This window comes from Vicugna pacos, chromosome 1 (assembly GCF_048564905.1).
Source record: "Vicugna pacos chromosome 1, VicPac4, whole genome shotgun sequence".
Lineage (NCBI taxonomy): Eukaryota > Metazoa > Chordata > Mammalia > Artiodactyla > Camelidae > Vicugna > Vicugna pacos.
Genome location: NC_132987.1, coordinates 39,836,303 through 39,856,540, shown reverse-complemented (window position 1 = coordinate 39,856,540; position 20,238 = coordinate 39,836,303). Strand labels below are relative to the sequence as shown.

The following is a 20,238-nucleotide window of genomic DNA, read 5'->3' as shown; positions in this document are numbered from 1 at the left end:
CTATTGATAATAGCCCAGAATTATAATTTCTCCTTTAACTAAAAAAAAAACCCTGCAATATATTCTCTACTGTTTCATGAATGAATATGAAAAATTCTGTGGTATCTGAATCTTCTTATCATAGTTTGTTCTAAGTAAGACAGAAAGTTCTTAATAGGTAGAAATCTTCCTGTTGAGCTTACTATGGTAAATTCAGATTACTTTGAAACCTGAATTTCTAATTAGACAGCACACAAAGGTCAAAATGGAGAAGATCTTGTTGTGGAGTCTCCTGTTAACTCTTTCTGGAAGTCAAGCTTCAAGACCCTGGGCTGAAAGAAATACCGAATTTGCGGTGGATCTTTATCAAGCCATTCGTTTATCTCATGAGAACAACATCTTAATTTCCCCTCTTGGAACAACTCTGGCCCTGGGGATGGTACAGCTGGGAGCGAAAGGAAAAGCACAAGAGCAGATAAGACAAACTTTAAAATTCCAGGAAACCTCAACCGGTGAGTTTCTTACATATGATTATTTATACTGGACAAGATCTGGCCAAATTTATTTTTAAACTGTTCCTCTATTAGTAGCTCAGGTCCACAGAACATTAATAAGTTAAAAATGTTATATAAAGTATAAAAAGTTTTATGGTTTTTCTTAATAAAATGGAGAATCTTAAATGCAAATAATTGTCAATGGAAACAATTATAATTGTTTCTTCATGAAAATGTTACCAAAATCATTTATTATGAAATTAAGGCTATTCACACAAAAACTGTCAATCTGTGTATTTTCTTCTGGCCTGTTTTAGCTGGTTTTAGTTGAGGTTATGTTGTGTGTGTGTGCATGTATGTATATGCATAGATATACACCCTAAATATGGATACGCATGTTCTTCCACTGACAATTCCTATGTTGTGATCGTTTTTTCATATCCTGCAACTGCTTCAGAATGTATTTTTAATTGCTGTGTCTCATTGACACTTACGGAAATACCATCACATACTTACCTGACCCTTCACCACTCGGTGGTCGCCAGTACTTCTCCTGTGAGCGTGCTGCAGTGAGCACCCTCCCCCAGAAATCTGTGTGTGCATCTCTCATTATTTTGTAGGCTTTTACAAATTAGTGTTCTAATTAAAATTTAACTTTTTCAATTAAACGAGACCCAGAAAAAACATTCATTTATACATTTTAAAAGCTAAAATTAATAGTTTTTCAAGAAAACTTGAAAAAAAAAAAGAAGCATTTACATAACCTGAGACCTTTTTGCTCATGAGAAGTTGGCTTCTCGTCTCATAAAGACCTATCTGAGGCAGTACATAGAAGCTTCAGTGCTGGTGTCCCATTTGAAGGGGCAGTTGCCCATCACCCTGGCTGTCTTGTGCTCCCAATTTTCATAATGATTTTAACTTAAAATTTTACATCACCGTCAGATGTTGTGTCCCAAACATTGGGGGAGATATTCAGATTTTTGATTTGGGCTTTGAGTCACTATAACTATAATTCATTTCAGTATATTTACCTCAGCACAGAGTCATTCTATTTAGGAAACTGTTTTTCTGAAAAAAAAATCTATTTGCAAGGTTTTATTTGCTTCATTTTAAATAAAAGCAATTTTATATAGAAAGGGCGTTGGTGCTAGTGAAGTTGATTGCAAGAGTTTTCCTTGGTAAATGATGTAAAATGTAGCCACTGTGTTCCAGATCTAGTCTTGCTTGTTTGTATGGATTTCAGCAAGTCCCACTGGACAGTCCCAGAAACATTTATGTCACATGATACTGCTTTGAAAAGTAATAGAACATTTATGGAGGTATGTAAAGTTGATCCCTTGATAAACTAGCAAAATTAGAGCCTCCAAAATTTGAATTACTTTAAACGAATCCATCTTATAGAGGAACACAGGAGTCTTAACAACTCTGGACTGTGAACGTACTAGTAATCATAGTAATAAAAATCATTATCATGACACTATCAAACATATATAGTGTATCAGTCAGTCACTGTTTTATGTGCTTGTCTCATTTAATCTTCACAGTTTGTGAGGTAGACACAGCCCAGCTATGCAGATGAGGATAATGAGGCAAAGAAAGGTTAAGTAACTTGTCCAGAACTAATTCCAAAAATGATTCACTGAGGGTTGTAGATCATAAGAGCAACAATAAACGTTTTAATATTTTCTTTGGAATAGGATATATGGACAGTTAAACATTAATACTGTAACACATGCAATAAAATCTACCAGACCATTTTGCTTTGTTAAGGGAGAGAGGCACAGACAGAGGGTAAGTGCAAAAAGAAAAGAGAGACCAACTCAGAGGAGAGAAAATGTAAAAATTAAACTCTGGAAAATAAAAAAGAAGGGAAAATGAAGGAATAAAGAGAAAGGAGCTACAGAGTTACGGAGGAGAACAGAGTGAGAGAGTGCATGCATGAAGCGGCTCTCTGCTGAGTCAGGCTGTATTTTACTTTTCCTGCTACCAGCCTGCTTCCGGTGAACGCTGCTTATTCTACAGACGGTCGTGCAACTCCTGGCATCCTACCCCATCGGGGCGCTCAGTGTCCGCAGTTCTTCTTTCTTCCCCCTTGTCAAAACAGCTGCTGAGGATTTAACCTTCTCCAGTTTGCTGAGCATCTGATAACACCCCATTTTGCTTTGCCTCTAATAATGCTGCTTATTAATCAAAGACTAACTTAAAGGTGCTTCTTTATTCTAAGAGAATGAAGTGAATTAGGTGTCGACTTCTATCTCAGTTCTGCATCCAAATGACCTTGTGATTGGGCATCTTTCAAGTTATCTTATCTCTCTGGATTTTAGATCCCTCACTATAAAAAGAGGAGTTTGGCTTAGATGACTTCTGTGGACCTATTGGCTAAAATAATCTATAATCCTATGACTGCCTCTGTTTTCATCTTTGGGTCTCTTGGATTGTACACATACTTGGTTTGGGGGCTCTTAATAGCAGGAGAAGTAAACACGTACCAAACTTTAGAACATTTTCTGGAGGTCTGGTAACATCAAACCAGAAGTCACATTCACTCATGACCTGTAGGTTTTCCATGACTTTATTTTAGGAAATGAAGAAAACTTATTCTCAGTGATTATTAGGAGCCATGGGTATGTATTCTTTTTGATCTGTGCTGAAAGAGATTATTCATCTGTAAATTAAATCAAATTTATAAGGCAGATAACTTTATATTCTCCTAATGTGTGTTATTGGTGAAATTTTTTCATTGACTTCTGAGTCCAGTGATTTATCAAAGGGCACACAGTCTTACACCTTAAGTACATGACATAAATTTATTTGCTCTGACAAGTGAGTTGGAACTATTTTTTCTCCCCCTCTCCCTTTCCCCCTATTCCTTTAACGATGTTCATAAATTACAAACTCCTGAAAATTGGTTTCAAATTCTGCCACTTTATTTCTGACCTCAGCTAATTCTTTTGGAGCTCTCTTGCCCTCACTCAGAAAGTGCTCACTGTAGCCTCTCAGCTATTGAGCTATTTTTCTCAGCTTCAAACAGCAAGAAATGATTGCATCTAAAGTCATTGTATATACAAATAAAATAGACTGACATTCTCCCCTTCGTTACATAAGGAATTCCAGGGTTATAAAGCATTGCTGAAATTCTTCAGATCCAATCATATGGAAGTAAGTTTTTGTTGTTCGTGTCTGTGTCTATATCTCCGTGAATGGAGAATCATGGGGTTTTAAACAGAATGCAATATACCTTCCAGAGCCTGCATGAGTGGACAAGGAGGCAAGTGGGGACTGAAAAGTAGTCTCCACTCAGCTGCACAAGATGCAAGACAATGGAACCACAGCCCCCACCCACCAATGAGGGCACAAGTTCTTATTTGCACAAAGATGCCGTATGGGCTGACAGTTCTCTGATGAAGTGTTCACACACACACACACACACACACACACACCCCTTCTTTCCAATAGACACCTGATAGCAAATTTCTCTCAGTCCTTTTTTATTTCTGTATTCAATGAACGTCATCCAATGATGAACCATTTATGTTTTCTTCAATAGAGATTAATTGCGTAACATCAACTTGTAAGTTATGAAAGTGGTATTTTCAGCATTTAACTCAAAATGAAACAAAGATTCTGAAAGAACCTTGGATTTGAAATACAGTTCCCAGATTTAACGATCGAGTTCCTGAATTAAGCCAGAAGGGGATGAAAACTATTGGTACCCTTTGCTAATAAATAGGAAGCCACAGAGCAACGAACAGAGCTGAATTCTCTCATGGTGCATACACCTTCCTGACAACACTGTGGTCAGAGTGACCCAATGGTAAATAAGTAATAGGCCAACAGTGATTCTTAGCTGACTCTGACAGACTCACTTGGCTAGTGCTTACAGTTGGAATGGTTAAAGATTTTTATTGTTCACATAGACAGCCAAAGTACATAAATTCATGAACCTGAAGAAATAGGCAATTCTGGTTCTTATGCATCTCCAGAGATGATTACAGGGGTTACTGCATTCATTTCAAAACTTGGACAAGCACAGTTGCTCATAAGAGAGCAATTCTTTCTTATGCTGAAATAAAAGTAGTATTGAAAAGGATTGTTCACACTGCCTGAGTCCCCATCCCCATCAGCATTAATTAGTATTCCTCTTTCATAAATATCACATGTTGTGCAAAGAATACGATTCTAAAGACACATTTCCAACAAATAAGAATGATCTACATTTGACTATAAAGAGGGAGTTTCCTTCAGCCTGTTTAAATGCATATTCTTGTTTTTGAGAAATTTCAAATTTACACGGACTTTTTTCTCCATCAGGGTCAATTTCTCTACAAAATGCATATTCCACAAGAGATAAATGCTTAAAATATTTATACTAACTTAGAAAGGATCGTTAGTTATACCTAAGGGTGCAAAAATTGATGATATGAATCAGAGTGCTTGGAAGCGAAGCTGAGAAGCTGTTGTTTTTATGTTGTTCAATATGTCAGTATACGTTATAATTATTTTTTAGGAGAAGAATTTTCTGTGCTGAAGTCATTTTTCTCTGCCACCTCAGAGAAAAAACAAGAATTTACATTTAATCTTGCCAATGCCCTCTACCTTCAAGAAGGATTCACTGTGAAAGAACAGTATCTCCATGGCAACAAGGAATTTTTTCAGAGTGCCGTAAAACTGGTGGATTTTCAGAATGCAAAGGCTTGTGCAGAGACAATAAATACCTGGGTAGAAAGCAAAACAGATGGTAAAATTTCCCATTTTCATAAAATCATTATTTGCCATTGTATTCATGGTTTTTAATATCCTAAAGTAAAGAATGGTTGAGTGTTTTCCTATTAAACTGTGGCTCAGAGAGATCAAATCTCCTATTTTGCTTCCCTGTTATTCAAATTAATACGAAATTATAAAGTTGAGAGAAATTGTATGCTGCTTTGAAAAGTATAGAGATTCTTTTTTTTTGAGAGACACCTATTTGTAGCATTTTTAATGGAAGAATTTTAATAATAATTTTTGTTTAAGCGTAGGTTTTTTTTTTTTTTAGTAGAAGGAATGATATCTTTGGCTAGGTTAAAACTTCAATCTGTCAATCTCAGATGCCTACTTTCCCACAGACATTGTAAATAATTAACACATCTTAGTTAGATGTGTTAAAGTTTCATAATAAATATTGATGATTCTGTCATACAATGGTAATCTAAGCTTTAATTTAAATATAAGCTAGCAAAAATTCCAAAGGCACCACAGAGTGACATCGCAGAAAGAACACAAGTTTAAACTCACAAATCGGAGTTCAAATCTTGACAAGTTCTAAACTAAGCCCCATTTAAAGTGAGGGTACCATTAAAGCATTTCAGGATTACTGGATGGTTAAAAAGAATGCATGTGAAGTGACAAGCCTATATCAGGTCCTCAATTAATAGCAGTTTGTTTCTTTGTGCATATGCTCTGATGCAAAAAACTATGATGTGTAAGAGGCTACTGTATTCATGGGAAGCCTCAGATGGAGAAGCCTAAGCTGAAAATGTGAGATGAGTGTTGTGAGCAGTGTTCACAGGAAAGTCTTGCTAATGGGATGCATAACGAGAACAGCCCTAGACAGCTCCAGGGCACCTGATCATGCTGTTATCCCATAGATTCCAAATTCTCATTGGACATAGAAATAGGAGACTGGTTGTTTAGAAGAGGAAAATCACACCAGCAACTCCATTCTTGTCCTTTCCTGGTCGTCAGCGGCTGTGGCTGCAAGAGTGGCAAGTTTGCAGGTGCCATGACCTTATTAACTCTGACTAACTTGCTGAAGAACCTTGAAATAAAGTTAATTTAAAAAGACCAACAGATATGCAGAAAGAGGTATATAGTTTTTGTTCTTGCTATCTGAAAAACTATTTACACAATAATCTCACTAAAGAGAGGCCATTACTAAGTCTGTCCAAATTTGCCTGAGACAATCTTGTATCTCCTGTTTCCTAGTAAAACCCTGTTTGTATCTGTTTCTAAGTGAAATATTTAATAGCGCTCCCCTTTACTCTCAAAATTGCCAAGTTTAAATGATAAAGCACCCTGGTTTTAATTATCAGCAAAACAAATTTTTCTTTTAATTCTATTTAAAGCAGTTCCTTTGAATCAAGATGGCATATTTCTTTCTGCCTCTTCCTCCACCCCCTTCACAGGAAAAATTAAAAACATGTTTTCAGGGGAAGAATTTGGCCCTCTGACTCGGCTTGTCCTAGTGAATGCCATTTATTTCAAGGGAGACTGGAAACAGAAATTCAGAAAAGAGGACACGCAGCTGATGAATTTCACTCAGAAAGATGGTGCGGCAGTCAAAATTCCAATGATGAAGGCTCTTCTGAGAACAAAATATGGTAATATGAAACATGACACTCTAAGACATCAATTTGGAAACTGCCAGGTATATTAACAATATATTTTCTCTGTTCCAGGTTATTTTTCTGAATCCTCCATGAACTACCAGGTTTTGGAGTTACCTTATAAAGGTGATGAGTTTAGTTTAATTATCATACTTCCTGCAGAAGATGTGAACATAGAAGAAATGGAAAAACTCATTACTGCTCATCAAATCCTGCAATGGTTCTCTGAGATGCAAGAAGAGGAAGTGGAAATCAGCCTCCCCAGGTTGGTAATGTCATTTTATCATTCTGGTTCTTCTGTTTTCACTCATGGAGGGATTTGAAAAGCTGGCTGAAAGATAACAGATGCTTGAAAAGGCTATTGACAAAAATGAAAAGAAAACCCCATTTGGAGATGTTATGCTACTTTATGGCTACAAGGGCAGGTTTGAACATTACCAGCATTCCTTTGGTTAAAAGAAGAAAGGTTTTCCAAAAAAAAAAAAGAAACCAGGAGATGGTTAAAAATATTTGCAGTCTTTATAGAAGTTATCGAGTTAATGTGAGGTCATAGGGGCGGGCCCTAATCCAATATGGCTGGAGTCCTTATAGAAAGGAGAAATTTGGATGCAGAGATACACAAAGAGGAAAGATGATGTGAAGAAACAGAGGGAGACAGTGGCCATCTACAAGCCAAGGAGAGAGGCCTGGAGCAGATCTTGGCCTCACAGCCCTCAGAAGCAACCAGTCCTGCAGACACCTTGATTTTGAACTTCTAAAACTATGAGACAGTAGGTTTCTATTATTTAAGGCTCAGAGTTTGTAGTAATTTGTTTAGGTGGCCCTTGGCAAAGTAAGTAAGAACAACCTCAATGTTTAACCAAACGTTGCTGAAAGCTAATGATAAAAGGGGCTTATAAGGTGAAGAGTAATTTAAAACCAGGCGCCAGGGAGTGTCAGCCATTTCTTGTACCCGGGAGTCTTCTGTCCATTGCTCTCCTTAGCCTGCCCTTATCATGGTGCCAAGGCCATTTACCCCAAAGGAGTGTCTTTACCGTTCCATCCTACCCAGCATCCCAGGTCCTCCAACTTTTACCAGCATAAAAAGAAAACAACACAGATTTTCCCCGATCCTCTATAAGGTCAGATTCCTAGTCATGTCAAGAACCTAAAGCACTAGATTTCAGCCTTCAGTGAGAACAACAGTTTTGTATCAGGTAGAATAGATTACACCCTCATCATCTCAAACTTCTCCATCTCCATCCCACAGCTCCTATTTGCATAAAAAAGCTCCCTGTGTTGCTTTTCCCAAACAAATGAACAATTTGCCTTAAGAGGTGAATTTGTATCTTCAGTTATATGGAAGCAGAAACATTCATTGGCAGTGGTATACTCTTTTTCCAAACAAACTCCAGCCATCAAAGATTTCTTAAAAATTTGGTGGTAGCTTCAATCACAGTACCTCACTAGATGATTCTATTCATAGCACAAAGCCTGGAAAGTAGAAAATGCTAAATAAATGATGGGTTTTTTTTTTTCCTTTGTTGAAAGATTACTGCTCAGCCAGTACCAACCTAGAAAGTTTCCTCTGGATTCTCAGTCTCCCTTCCTCCTTCCCCCTCGGTCAGGCCCTTCTCCATGGTAGCCAACCAGTATATTGAAATTAACTCTTATGTGTAGATTTCTCCAGGATGCTCGTTAGAATCGACCACTCCTTATTGTTACTTCCAGAACACTGCATGCACGTTTACATTAAGGTACTTATTTCGTTGCATTTTCATTTCTGGCTCACACTCTTATTGATCCTATTAAGATGTGAGCTCTAGGACAGGGGTTAGTTTCTCCTTCATTTTGGTTTCTGTAGTCCCTAGAACGTTTCCTGGTACATAGTATGTGCTAAATGAATATTGTTGAGTTAAATTACATAAATATTTTCAAAGAAAGAGATTCTATGTTATTTCCCTTTATCTAATTTTAAGTGTCTCAAATATCATAATTTAATTTTCTAGTCACTCTTGAATTCATTCCCCTTGAGGATGCTGACAAAGCCATCCCTCCCTCTCATGCATGCGGCAGAATAGAAGATAGGATATTAGTCATTTTTTTGTACTCTTCTCTCTAGAGAAATAAAATTAAGATTTTTTTTAAATTTAAGGAACTGAAAATTTTGTTATCAGTTATTCAATTGCATTAATACTTCATTATATTTAAAATGTATTCACTTCTCACTAAAAGGATGAGTCTTCTGATTTCTTAAAGGAATCATTTGCTCATGTGTTAAGTTCATGAATGATTTTAGTCCATCAGGACCATTTATTGAATCCAGTTTCCTGAGCACTAAGATCATGGATTGAAAATTCTGAAATACATTTTCCCCAAGATGAACAATTTCCTTACAACAGAAAAATATCCATTTGAAATCTGTGTTCAATACAGAAGAGGGAAAATTGTATGGGCTCAATAAATACTCTTGGGTGAACTGACAGTCTTATACTTCATTACTCAATGCTGTGGTTCTTCTATATCTGAAGGAGTGAATTATGGTTTCCAACTGATAACTAAGAATTCTGGTGATACTGGGACAGTTTCGTCAGCTGTGTTAGTTTCCCAGGGCTGTTGTGACAAATCACCACAAACCAGGTGGCTTAAAACAACAGAAATCCATTCTTTCACAGCTCTGTATGCTAGAAGTCCAAAATCAAGGTGTCAGCAGGGCCATGCTCTCTCTGAGGCTCTGTGTAGAATCTTCCCTTGCCTCTGCCTCACAGCTGGTGGTGGTCTGTAGTGCTTGGTGTGCCTCTGCTTTTAGACTCATCACTTTAGCCTCCTCTCTTTACATGGCATCCTCCTTTCTTGCAAGGACACCAATCATACTGGATTAAGGTCTGGTTCTACGCCAGTATGATCCTGTTGGTCTGAAACAAATACACTGTCAGATGTTTCTCCAGCAAAGATGAGTTTATTCAGGGTCAGCAGAGAATTGCATTTTGGGGTCTACAGCCATGACAAGCCAAGTGCAAGTCCCTCAATGGTAAGGGAAGGAAGACGCCTTTGTGGAGAGGAAGAGGAAGTGGGGAGGGCTGTAGTAAACAAGGAGCCCACTGCTCTCCGTTGGCTGAGTCCTTGCCAGGAAGGAAGGGGAGTGTTTCTTCTTCCCGTTGGGCTTTGTTATTATTGCCCTCACGGAACAGGTAAGCTCCCCCTTCTGGTCTCCCAAGTCTGTTTAATTGAGATTTCTGTTTATTAAATTTTTTTACAACCTCAACCTAACTAATTACATCTGCAATGACGCTGTTTCCAAATAAGTTCACATTATAAGCTGCTGGGGGTTAGGGCTTTGACATGAATTTTGGGGGACACAGTTCAACCTATATATCAACTAAGCTAAATTTTGTCATTGTAAAAATAAATAAATAAAAGCTTCTTTGGTAGCAAAGTTAAGTAAATGCCAAGAAAAGAAAAATTAAACATAAAAATGCTCGTAGTGTGTGAGTGACTAGATTATAGTTACTGTTAAGAAACACTTCTCCTTCCCCTCTTTGATATATGACTAGTTTAGAATCAAGGTCAATAAGATAGAGTGTAATCTAAAAATACTAAGGCACTTTCTAGGGTTTACTATCTGTAACATACCAGATACCTGATTTTGTACATTATCCTGCAGTTGGATAGCAGCTACAATAATCACATTACTTTTTCTAAATTTAATAGGGATCTTATCAATATTTTAGTAGTCAGAGTTCCTCAGATTGATGATTCTAACACATCCTTACCATGTATCAGATTCTACTCTCTATAAGAAAGGGTTTGAGGTTGTATTTTTATGATCATGTGTATTGGCAAAATTGATCATTTATTACATGCAAATAAGGTAAATAAACAAACTTTTATCTATATAGTGCTTTAACTTTGTTAAGCATTTAATATTTACATTTTAATACAAATTACTATAGTTCTATAAGCTGACTTGGTTATATCTTGCATTCCACAGATAAGGAAACTGTGTCATTCAAAAAACAAATTGATTGACATTCAATTACGTACTAGGAGACAGGATTAGCTCTCATTTCCATTCACTCACAGCCTTATGATCTTATTAGTTTACTGCTTATTAGAAAATTTATCTTCTTTTCAAAAGCAGAGATTGCTTGGGACCCCACTATGGACAGGGGACTGGGACAAATGCAGATTGATAGACATGCTCCCTATGGATAAGATGGTTACCACTTAAATGGAATGGTGCAAGATTTGCACAAGAAACTTACTAACAATATACAGTAAATACTAGAAGATTGGTACAACTTGTAAACACTAGGAGATTCATGAAAAAAGAGAGGAGAGAAGGGAGAGAGGGCACCAGAGACCGGAACTGCACAGACTTCATGGAAGAGGAAGGATTTGCACTGGGCTTTAGAAGAATGAAGAGTGAAAAGTCCCATATGCAATGGGGAATTATTGTAAATTTCCAAGTAGGCTAGTGGGATGATTAGGCAGTGCTTTATAGATATATTTGGTAGTCACAGTGCCTTTGGTCATGCTGGATAACTTGTTTGAACTCTGTCCCCATTCTCCCTCCACCCCCATTTTTTTTCTAGATAACTTCTGTTGGTCTTGAAAATCAAATTTGGGTTTTAGAAAGCTTTTCTGATCTTTCCATGAAAGATTCCACATCTTCCCTTCTCCCTGCTAGGAAAAATTCCCCTAGTACCTTGTGTTGTTTTTGCACAGTAGTTATATTAAAATTATTTGTTTGTCTTCCCACTGGACTATAAACTTCCTGAGGTCAGGAGCTCTGCATCTCTCCTTTCTGTGACCTCATCACAACAGCAGCTACTCAATGAACATTTGTTGCTTTAATATGAATAGTAGTGATGTTCAGGACGTGTTAAAGAGGGAGAGACTGAGGTCCAAAAGATAAGTTAAGAAACCACTGCAACCATTCAGGCACTAAGTAATGAGTATTTAAGGGAGCAGCCTCGCTGAGAATGGTAAGTGACTGGTGAAGTAGAAAGGCATTTATTGGAGTGTGTGACTACCTAGATATGGGTTAAGAAGGAATAGATGTTTCTAAGGTTTTAAGTTTGACTTTCTAGGAAAATGAGAAGACTTTGATTTTTCCTTCTTCTGTAGCAGTGCTTAACTGGGCACCATGGACTTCTGGGGAGTTCTGGGCTAGACTGCAGTGTCCTTGAAGCCCTTGAGATTATTAGCAGTTTATGAGTGTAAGGTCATTTATAATTTCCTGAGGAGAAGCTTCACAGTTGTCATTAAATTTTTGGCAGTCCAGGTCTTTGAACTCATTAAATAGTATACTTCTACTCAAAAGTATAGTAATAACTAACGAGAGCCCTAGTCCTTCTGGGAGATACCATTCTTTAAACATGTTGACTGATGTGACACTTCGCAGTGTCTTTTATCAACTGTTGGAACCAGATTACAGAAAACAGAACGTGATATTGAAGACCAAGAGCTTTGCCACCTCCATCCTCTATGACTTTGATTTTTCTTTTATTACTAAGTGGGATGCTGATAATACATGCCTCTTAGGGTTATTGTGAGGAGAACTATGAGAAAAGGTTTGTAACATTTATAGTCTTCAATATTACCTCATTATTATTTTTATTACTATTCTCATTCAACTTTAAAATTTATTGAGACTCCATTACAGTGCAAATGGTATCCTGGATGCTCCCCCTCTTTGCTGTGTCTCATTTAATCCCCACAATAAGTTTGATAGAGATTTATTTTTATATTCAGGTTACAGTTAAGATGTAGACCAGTAAACACTCTCCTGTGGTCACACGGCGAGTAAATGGTGGAGACAAAATTGCGAGAGTCAGAAAACAGGTGAAATGTGGGGCAGACATGAGGGAGAGCACAGAACAGAGCAAATGGTCAGCGATAGGATGAGCAGCAAGATAAGCCACGGAGACTTTCGGAAAGAGACATCAGCTGCCGTGGGACATGAAGTGTCATCTTTTTGCTGGGCTAGAGATCCACCCCAGGCTTGGCCAGCCTCAGGACTCTAAGTGGGTGAATGTGAACCATGTCTGGGTGAGAGGAAGTGACCTCAGGGAAAATGAGGCTGGATGTGGGAATAGATAAGTCATGACCAGCTGCAGGGTGATTACAAGTGTTCATTTACTTTCCCCTTTTGGACACTGATACAAATTGGAATGCAGGTTTACATTAAACATTGTACAGATATGTTTTCTATGTGACAGAAAGCAATTTAAACTCAGCCCTTGAGGCCAATGGAGTATTTCTCTCCGCCCCCCCCCCCCAACACACAGAGGAAATTGGTTAGAAAGTGACAGAAACTGTAATGTACTCACATAACAGTCCAAGCCCACCAATCAAGGATCGTGTTATATCTCAATCCTTGTTGGCAGCCCCAAGACTTGATTTGCCTGTTTCTAAGCCTGAACCTCCCAAGGATGACTCAAGCCCACTATATCAAAACTGGGGTTCGAAAAAATAAGAATAGGAACTTAAGGGAGCCCCATCCAAGGCATTTTGTCATTAAACAAGAGTCCTGAGTATAAGGGAGAGGAAAGAGACAACACCAATCCATGGTAGATCCTGCAGACCCCAGTGGATCTGTCTTAAAACAGAAATTCTGAATTGTTTTCTTTTGTTTTCTGCAGCTTTAACCTGTGTAAGACCCCTTTAAGCACAATGGTTGCGTATGGCAGTAAATTTCTGTCTTTCAAGGAGCTGGATAATGTTGACACATGCTAAAACATTCATGATTATTTAGTTTTTGTCTATCCAGTCTTTCTGCTACCCACTGTTTTACCTTTAGCCATATCCTTTTGACAATTGTAGAGGAGAGTCAAGGAAAAAGGAATTGAATCACATCTAGAATAAATATCAAGATTCACAAAATTTGGATTTAACAGTATACATTTATGTATTGATTGAGATTATGATTTTGAATTATATTTTGATTAGATGGCCATGGAATTTAGCACATTAGCTTTGACTTGGGATAGACCTGAGTTTGAATCTGAGCTCTGTCTCTTGACTTGTCCTTGAGGCTGGAAATCAGCCTCCTCAAAGCCTCTACTCCATATGTTAATGGAAATAATAATACGAACTTCCTAGGGTTTTTGCGAAGATTAAAAATGATCATCTATATTAAGTGCCTAACAATATAGTCACACTGCTACAGTCACACCTGGCTATTCATGGCTCCAATAATTATGGCTAATTAGAAATTGGCTGAAGATTATACTTTTATTAAATGGTTGAATGACTTTCTATCGCTGTAGGTTTCATTGGACTGTATTATGAGCAAGACTGTTACTTAAATGACTCTGGTGATAATTAGGCCTTATTAGATGTTGCAAGAAGGCTTGCAGTATTCCTTGTCATTATCCTCAAATCACTGGACTATTATACTAAAAATAGCCAAATTATAGGTGGACCAGAACATTTATCCTCTACCTTTTAGAAGCCCATACTCTATTCAGTATAAAAAAAGTGTGGAATGAAAATAGAAAAAAAGAACAACCCCAAAGCCTCAAAACCATCATGCTGCATATAATCTTTCTTAGCAGGAAGTTAAAAGGAAGGAGTTGAAAACAATTGGCATAAAATAAGTTATTTTCATTATCAGGAGGTTTTAATGCGCCTATTGTGAGTTGTGCCCATTCCCCGTTAGCCGGGGTTCTGAATGAATTAACATCTTCCAAAAGTGCGTAATATTTTACCAGCAAATAATTTAGGCTGGTAAATTTTTGCCACAGCATGTTCATTGTTTTGAAGACTTATAATTAAGAAGCTTGTTCAGTATTTGGCAATTAAGACAATGATCTAATGAGACTTGTTGCCCAAGCTAATTTCTGGCCCCAGATGTGGGCCTACCTGTCAGCTAAGTAAGGATCCTGGGCTTGAGCAGTCATGTCTGCATCCAGACCAGAGAGCACAGGGGCAAAGGCCCATCAGGGCACAGAGAGAGCTCCCTGGACCGGAGCTGTCCTGGGACTCCCCTTAGGTCGGGAGTACACATAGCTTCCTATTGAAGGACCGTGCACTCTTTTCTTTTCTTTCATAAAGAAAGTTTCCAACCTGGTTGTAAAATGTAAATGGATGCTTTTCGCATCCATGAAATCAGTAAGTACTAGTTTCTTCTTCTTCTTCTTCTTTTTTTTTCTCTCTTTTTATTGAAATGGGAAAGTGAGCATCTGTGATCCTGTTGACTTGGAATCATGGAAGACCAGTGCCTGAGAGAATCTTTGAGATTCGCTGGTTAAGGCCCCTCTTCAGGCAAGCTGAGGTTGAGAGACTTGCATAGGATCTGGAGTCCTAACTCAGGGCCCTGCATTTGAAGGACTGGCCGACTCTTTTGTTGTTCTCCTCCTGTAATGTTTATGTTTACTTTATTCGGAAGAAATTTAGTTCCCTTTCAAATTTTCACCCCTTTCACAGGGCCTATTGGGAAGATGTGTGGTGTGTCCACAAACTGAAGGAAGTCACGTCAACTGTGACAATGGGTGGGAAGAATGATAGGTTACTAATGCCTCCTCCGTGTGCCTCAGGAGCCAACAATCTTCTTTAAGGACTGTTGGCCTCTGCTTCTGGCTCATAGCAGCTGGGACGCCTGCCAGGAACTATGTTTCATGGTGTGAAAAAAACTGGAATGTATACAGCTTCTGGAGAAGAAGCCAAATAATTGAAAACTTAGGTAAAACTCTCACCCTGTTTCGTTGGGTAATTGTTACTTCAAAAAGATAGAGTATTTTCTTTCCCCTTTCCCCCAACCATTTATCTGAGAAGCAAGTTATGAGCAACCCAGAGCTTCTCAGTGGAGCTGGGGGAAAATGATGTGAAATGTGAGGAGATGTAACTGGGATAATGAAACAAAAGCTTTCACAGTATCATCTCTTCTAAGTCATCTGTTTTATTAAAAACATTTTGGTAGCCAATGTGTGCAGTGTTTCAAGAATTTTCCTCTTCATTTTTTTTAAACAGATTTAAAGTAGAACAGAAGTTGGACTTCAAAGAAGCTTTGTATTCTTTGAATATAACTGAGGTATTTAGTGGTGGCTGTGACCTTTCTGGAATAACAGGTAATATGAAAAATAATTCTTATATTATCATGTTAATATGTTTCCTAGTAACTATGTTAACTGATCTTAAAACTGAAAGAGTATTTGGCCCCAGAAAATACATACATGGGAAATAGATGTTGGTCAGGTCGGGCTGTCTGTAAACAAGCGCTCTATTTTGCATTTAAGTAGTTTTCCTTAATGGAAGTCAGACAGCATTTTTAGAAAGTTAGATAAGCCTTCTAACCACACTTACAATGAAACTACATAAGTAAAGTCTTATAAGGGCTTTTATTTCAGCCCTGTTTGGATTTCCTTATCTGAATAATGGGATACAACTTTGAGCTTCTCTTCTAAGCAGAGCTAATAAAACTCTTATAAACCAATTTGCAAATGTTAATTCAGTAATATTAGAGCCCACAAAATAGGCACCCACAAGCTGCTGCGTGATGAGCACAACCTAGAAATTGTAAAGCCGCAGCTTGTGGATTTAGCTTGAGACTGACAACAAGTCAATGAGCTTTTATGCTCACTGGCACCTGGGAAACTGTGCATGGTTAAGATGCTCATTTACACAATGATGCCCAAGACAGTCTTTAATTTCTCTCGTCTTGGCAGTACCCACTAGTCCAAAAATAACCAGAGAGAAAAAAAAAAAAACAGATGAAGAGGGTCAATTTGTTTCTAGTTACTTGCCCTCTTTTAAATTCGGTCTTCTGTTTTATATAAAAGAAAGTCCTAATGATAAAAGCTTGTCTGTCTGATGGGGTTGGGTATCATAACACAGAATTATTGTATATTCCTATATAAAATCTGGGCTTTGGGGAAATTGTCATTAATTTTGTGAGTAAATGAATAGAATGAATGAGTTTTCCTGGTGGAGGAGAAGGGTGGGGTACCCAGTGACATAGGTGTTCATTATCTCCTTCACACATGATTTAGCTGCCTGTTTTCCCACTGACAGATAGATCTGACTTCTCTGACAATTTCATCAGCATCGGGAATGAGACAGTCAACATTAAATATTGCGGCAGGATGCTATCCAAGTGTGGCCTGGAACACAGCCACTTCACCAACCTGAAAGAAACTAAACCATTTTTTAAACACCTTTTCCTCTTGAATTTCTTTCTGGCCTTCAGAAACTCACTTGCTGTATCTCAGACATTTCAAACAGCCACGCACTCTGCAAATTCCTGGCAATTTGTGACTTCTATAAAATCTCCTTTACAAGTGGATTTATCACGAAAAAACCTCTAAAATACTTTATAAAAGAATTTGTGCAAGAGAATAACCCTGAACAGAGTAGAATAAGTGTCCAACATTTTCTGCTCTGGGTTACCCACTTCCCTCTCGAGTTACCTATTCGAGTTGTTTTAACTGCGCTGGTTCTGCCTTATTGCCTGAAGTAAGACAGCCGCAGCCAACTCTGGCAGTATTTCTGGTCTTTGGGAGAACAGTGTTATCCCTACTTACCATGCATACAGTACACAGTCACCAAAGACTGCTGTGAACCAGACCAACGTGAATGCTATGGGATGCTTGCAAAAGAGACATATACTCATGTCGTTCACAAGTTCTGAATGAAATGTTTTCAAAGAAGTATTTTGGAAATTCTGAGACGACTATTTGACTTCTGTCATTACCTCTTGTGTCACCTTAAGTAAAATGTTTAGCCTTTCTGAGCCTCAACTTTCTAATGTTACATGAGATAATATATCCTAATGGTGGAAATAAATAAAAGAATGTAGGTGTATCGTCTCGATCAGCATCTGTCATACAGTAGATACTCAGTTAAATACAAAAAAAAGTAGGCAAATGGCACATTAATATTTACTTGCACATCTTCTAGCAAAGCTATTTAAAGTTTCTTGTCCTTGACTTGATAAAGATATAATTGGAATTTTCATAGAAAATTGAAGGAAAAATTATTACAAAGGTGTAGAAACCAGTGAGTTTATGGAGTGAAGATTCCTTGTTCTAATCTATCCTCTCTCAGCTCCTCTGTGTTTTCCGAGCCTGGACCCTCTCTGTATCAGACGGAATGCAGGAGACCAAGCTGCTCAGTCTAATAGCCGGGGAGTCCCTTGGTCTGGTGCCAGTGCTAAACTGGGTGAAATTCTCCACTATACCCCAACCTGCCTTTTAGTCTTCATTCTTTGTAGGGGACCCTCGGTCATCTATTCTTGCTATATATGTGAATCATATCTTATCCTAGGCAGTTGTGGGGAAAAGAATGTGCTTATTTGCATAACCTAAACAGACCATACCCCTGTATTTCAGTTAATCCACACTAATGATGTGGACGCCCCCTTTTCTCTATCTTAACTTGTTTCTATCACTAGACATACTTACATCCATTGATTTATTTATTTGGCAAGTGTTTAATGTAAGCCTGCTATGGGCCAGGCAGTTTCCTAGAGTTGGACAAAACTTCTGGTGAAGTTTTACATCTGTTAGGGCAGATGGACAATTAACAGGTAATTAATTAGTTAAACGATAAGGTGATAGATGTTATGAATTAACTAAAACAGAGTCATAGGATAAAGAGGTTAGGTCAGAGAAAGAGCAGAATTAGACGGTGTGGGAAGGAAAGACCACTATGAGTATGTGATATTTTTGCTGAGACCTGAGTAACAAGGAAACCAACCAGGGAAAGTGCTGGGAAAGGGGCTTTTAAGCAGGAGAGCTGGGCTAAAGCCTTGATGCTTGACCTTGTAAGTGGAGCCACCGGATGAGGCGAGGAGGGTAGATGAGGATGCGTGAAAATCAGGGGCCCAGATGGAGTCATCACAAGCAATTTGGAGTTTATTTTTAGGAAGCCATTTTTTATGCAAATAACCCTCCACTGGCTTCTGTCTATCTTGTCTGAGGGGATTTACTTTTCTGTGAGCTCTCAGAGCTGGTTCCCCTTGACTGAAGTATTTCTTCATGAATCCTTCTAAATCCAGTTAGTTTTGGTGGAGTCACATCAGCTTTCTCTCTCAAGAGAGACAAAGATCCTTTCTTTTCAAGTTTCAAGACCCATCTTCCTCTCCTCGGCCCTCTTGTCTTCACTGAACCCATGACCACATTTCTGTGGGGTCTCTGAGGAACCTTGTCAGATCTGTCTGGTCGTGACAGAGCAAGGATGCCAGATGGCTGCTGAACTCATGGTTTCACTTCCCCCTTCTCAGGGAGACTCCCCTCCTAGGTCACTAATCAAAAACGCTTCACACATACACACGAGGGAAGAAGGGGGCACTCTGTCAGCTTGTATCCCCACCAGAATGAAACGTGGTTAAGACAGTATCTTACACTGAGAAATTTGATAGGTTTTAAAGCATAGTTCTGAAGTGATTTTGTAACAGATGACACAAAAGCTCTTTAGACTTTCATCACCTCACCAGTTTTGAAGGAAAGTAAATTTTATTCTAAACTCAGATCAAAATCAAATTCAGAATTTAAAAGGCAGGTTGGCTTTGAGGTTGAATACATGGGGTGGGATTAATTCAAACCTGTAAAGCCTTTTTCATCTCATCTGTAGACCACGACAAAGAGGGGCAAAACCCTCTGTCCATTCAAATATTTCAGTTAGTGGGATACCTGATTTGAAGCTAACTCCCTTCTGTTTTTACCTTTTATATCTGGGCTGAAATTTGTCTTTCGATACCTATCTCTCTATCATCTTTGCAAGCACTAAACCTAAACTCATCTTTATCTCTAACAAATTAACTAACTTGGAAAGAGTTTGTTTTTTGCTTTTCTATGTTCATTTGACGTATGTAATTAACCTGGGATCTAATAAGTAATGGCTCTGAATTTTAACCCTAAATGCACTTTCATATTTTCCAACAGATTCGTCTGAGGTATATATTTCCCAAGTCATGCAACAAGTTTTCCTTGAGATAAATGAAGATGGTGGTGAAGCTGCAACATCAACTGGTAGGACAAATGATGTCACAGAAGCTGGGAGGAAGGACGGGGGGAAATGAGCGTGAGGGTGCTGGCACTTTGCAATCTTCTGATCTTCTCCCCTCCTGCTGTCCAGTACCCTGTAGGAAGAAAAAGTAATGGTTATATAAGCTATTTATGCATCTCTGTGGCCACAGCTTAATACAAAAGGGAAGGGATTTGATTAAGAGTTGAGGACCATCTACTAATATTTATACTTAATTGTAAATTGAATTACCTGCCGATTAGCCGATAGGATCCATTATTATGTTTTTAATTGAAGTATAGTTTACAGTGTTTCAGGTGTACAGCAAAGTGATTCAGTTATACATCTACATATAGATCTATTCTTTTTCAGATTCTTTTCCATTATAGATCATTACAAGATACTGAATACAGTTCCCTGTGCTGTACAGTAGGTCCTTGTGGTTTACCTCT

At 38.2% G+C, this 20,238-nt stretch overlaps 1 protein-coding gene and 1 long non-coding RNA gene across 2 annotated transcripts in view; one reads left to right on the top strand and one right to left on the bottom strand.

The window, feature by feature from the left end:
- The first annotated feature begins 226 nt into the window (after positions 1-226).
- Positions 227-20,238, top strand: part of SERPINI2 (serpin family I member 2) — a 25,816-nt gene continuing 5,804 nt past the window's right edge. Inside the window, exons 1-6 of the mRNA XM_031679661.2 lie at positions 227-491; positions 4,981-5,211; positions 6,638-6,832; positions 6,911-7,103; positions 15,794-15,891; positions 19,705-19,791. Coding sequence (XP_031535521.2) covers positions 245-491; positions 4,981-5,211; positions 6,638-6,832; positions 6,911-7,103; positions 15,794-15,891; positions 19,705-19,791 — 1,051 coding nt within the window. The 5' untranslated portion in view covers positions 227-244. The remainder of the gene's footprint in view (positions 492-4,980; positions 5,212-6,637; positions 6,833-6,910; positions 7,104-15,793; positions 15,892-19,704; positions 19,792-20,238) is intronic.
- The window catches only part of LOC140696209 (uncharacterized), a 23,255-nt gene continuing 22,256 nt past the window's right edge, over positions 19,240-20,238 (bottom strand). The window contains exon 3 of the long non-coding RNA XR_012072381.1: positions 19,240-19,901. This is a non-coding gene — a long non-coding RNA (uncharacterized lncRNA). The remainder of the gene's footprint in view (positions 19,902-20,238) is intronic.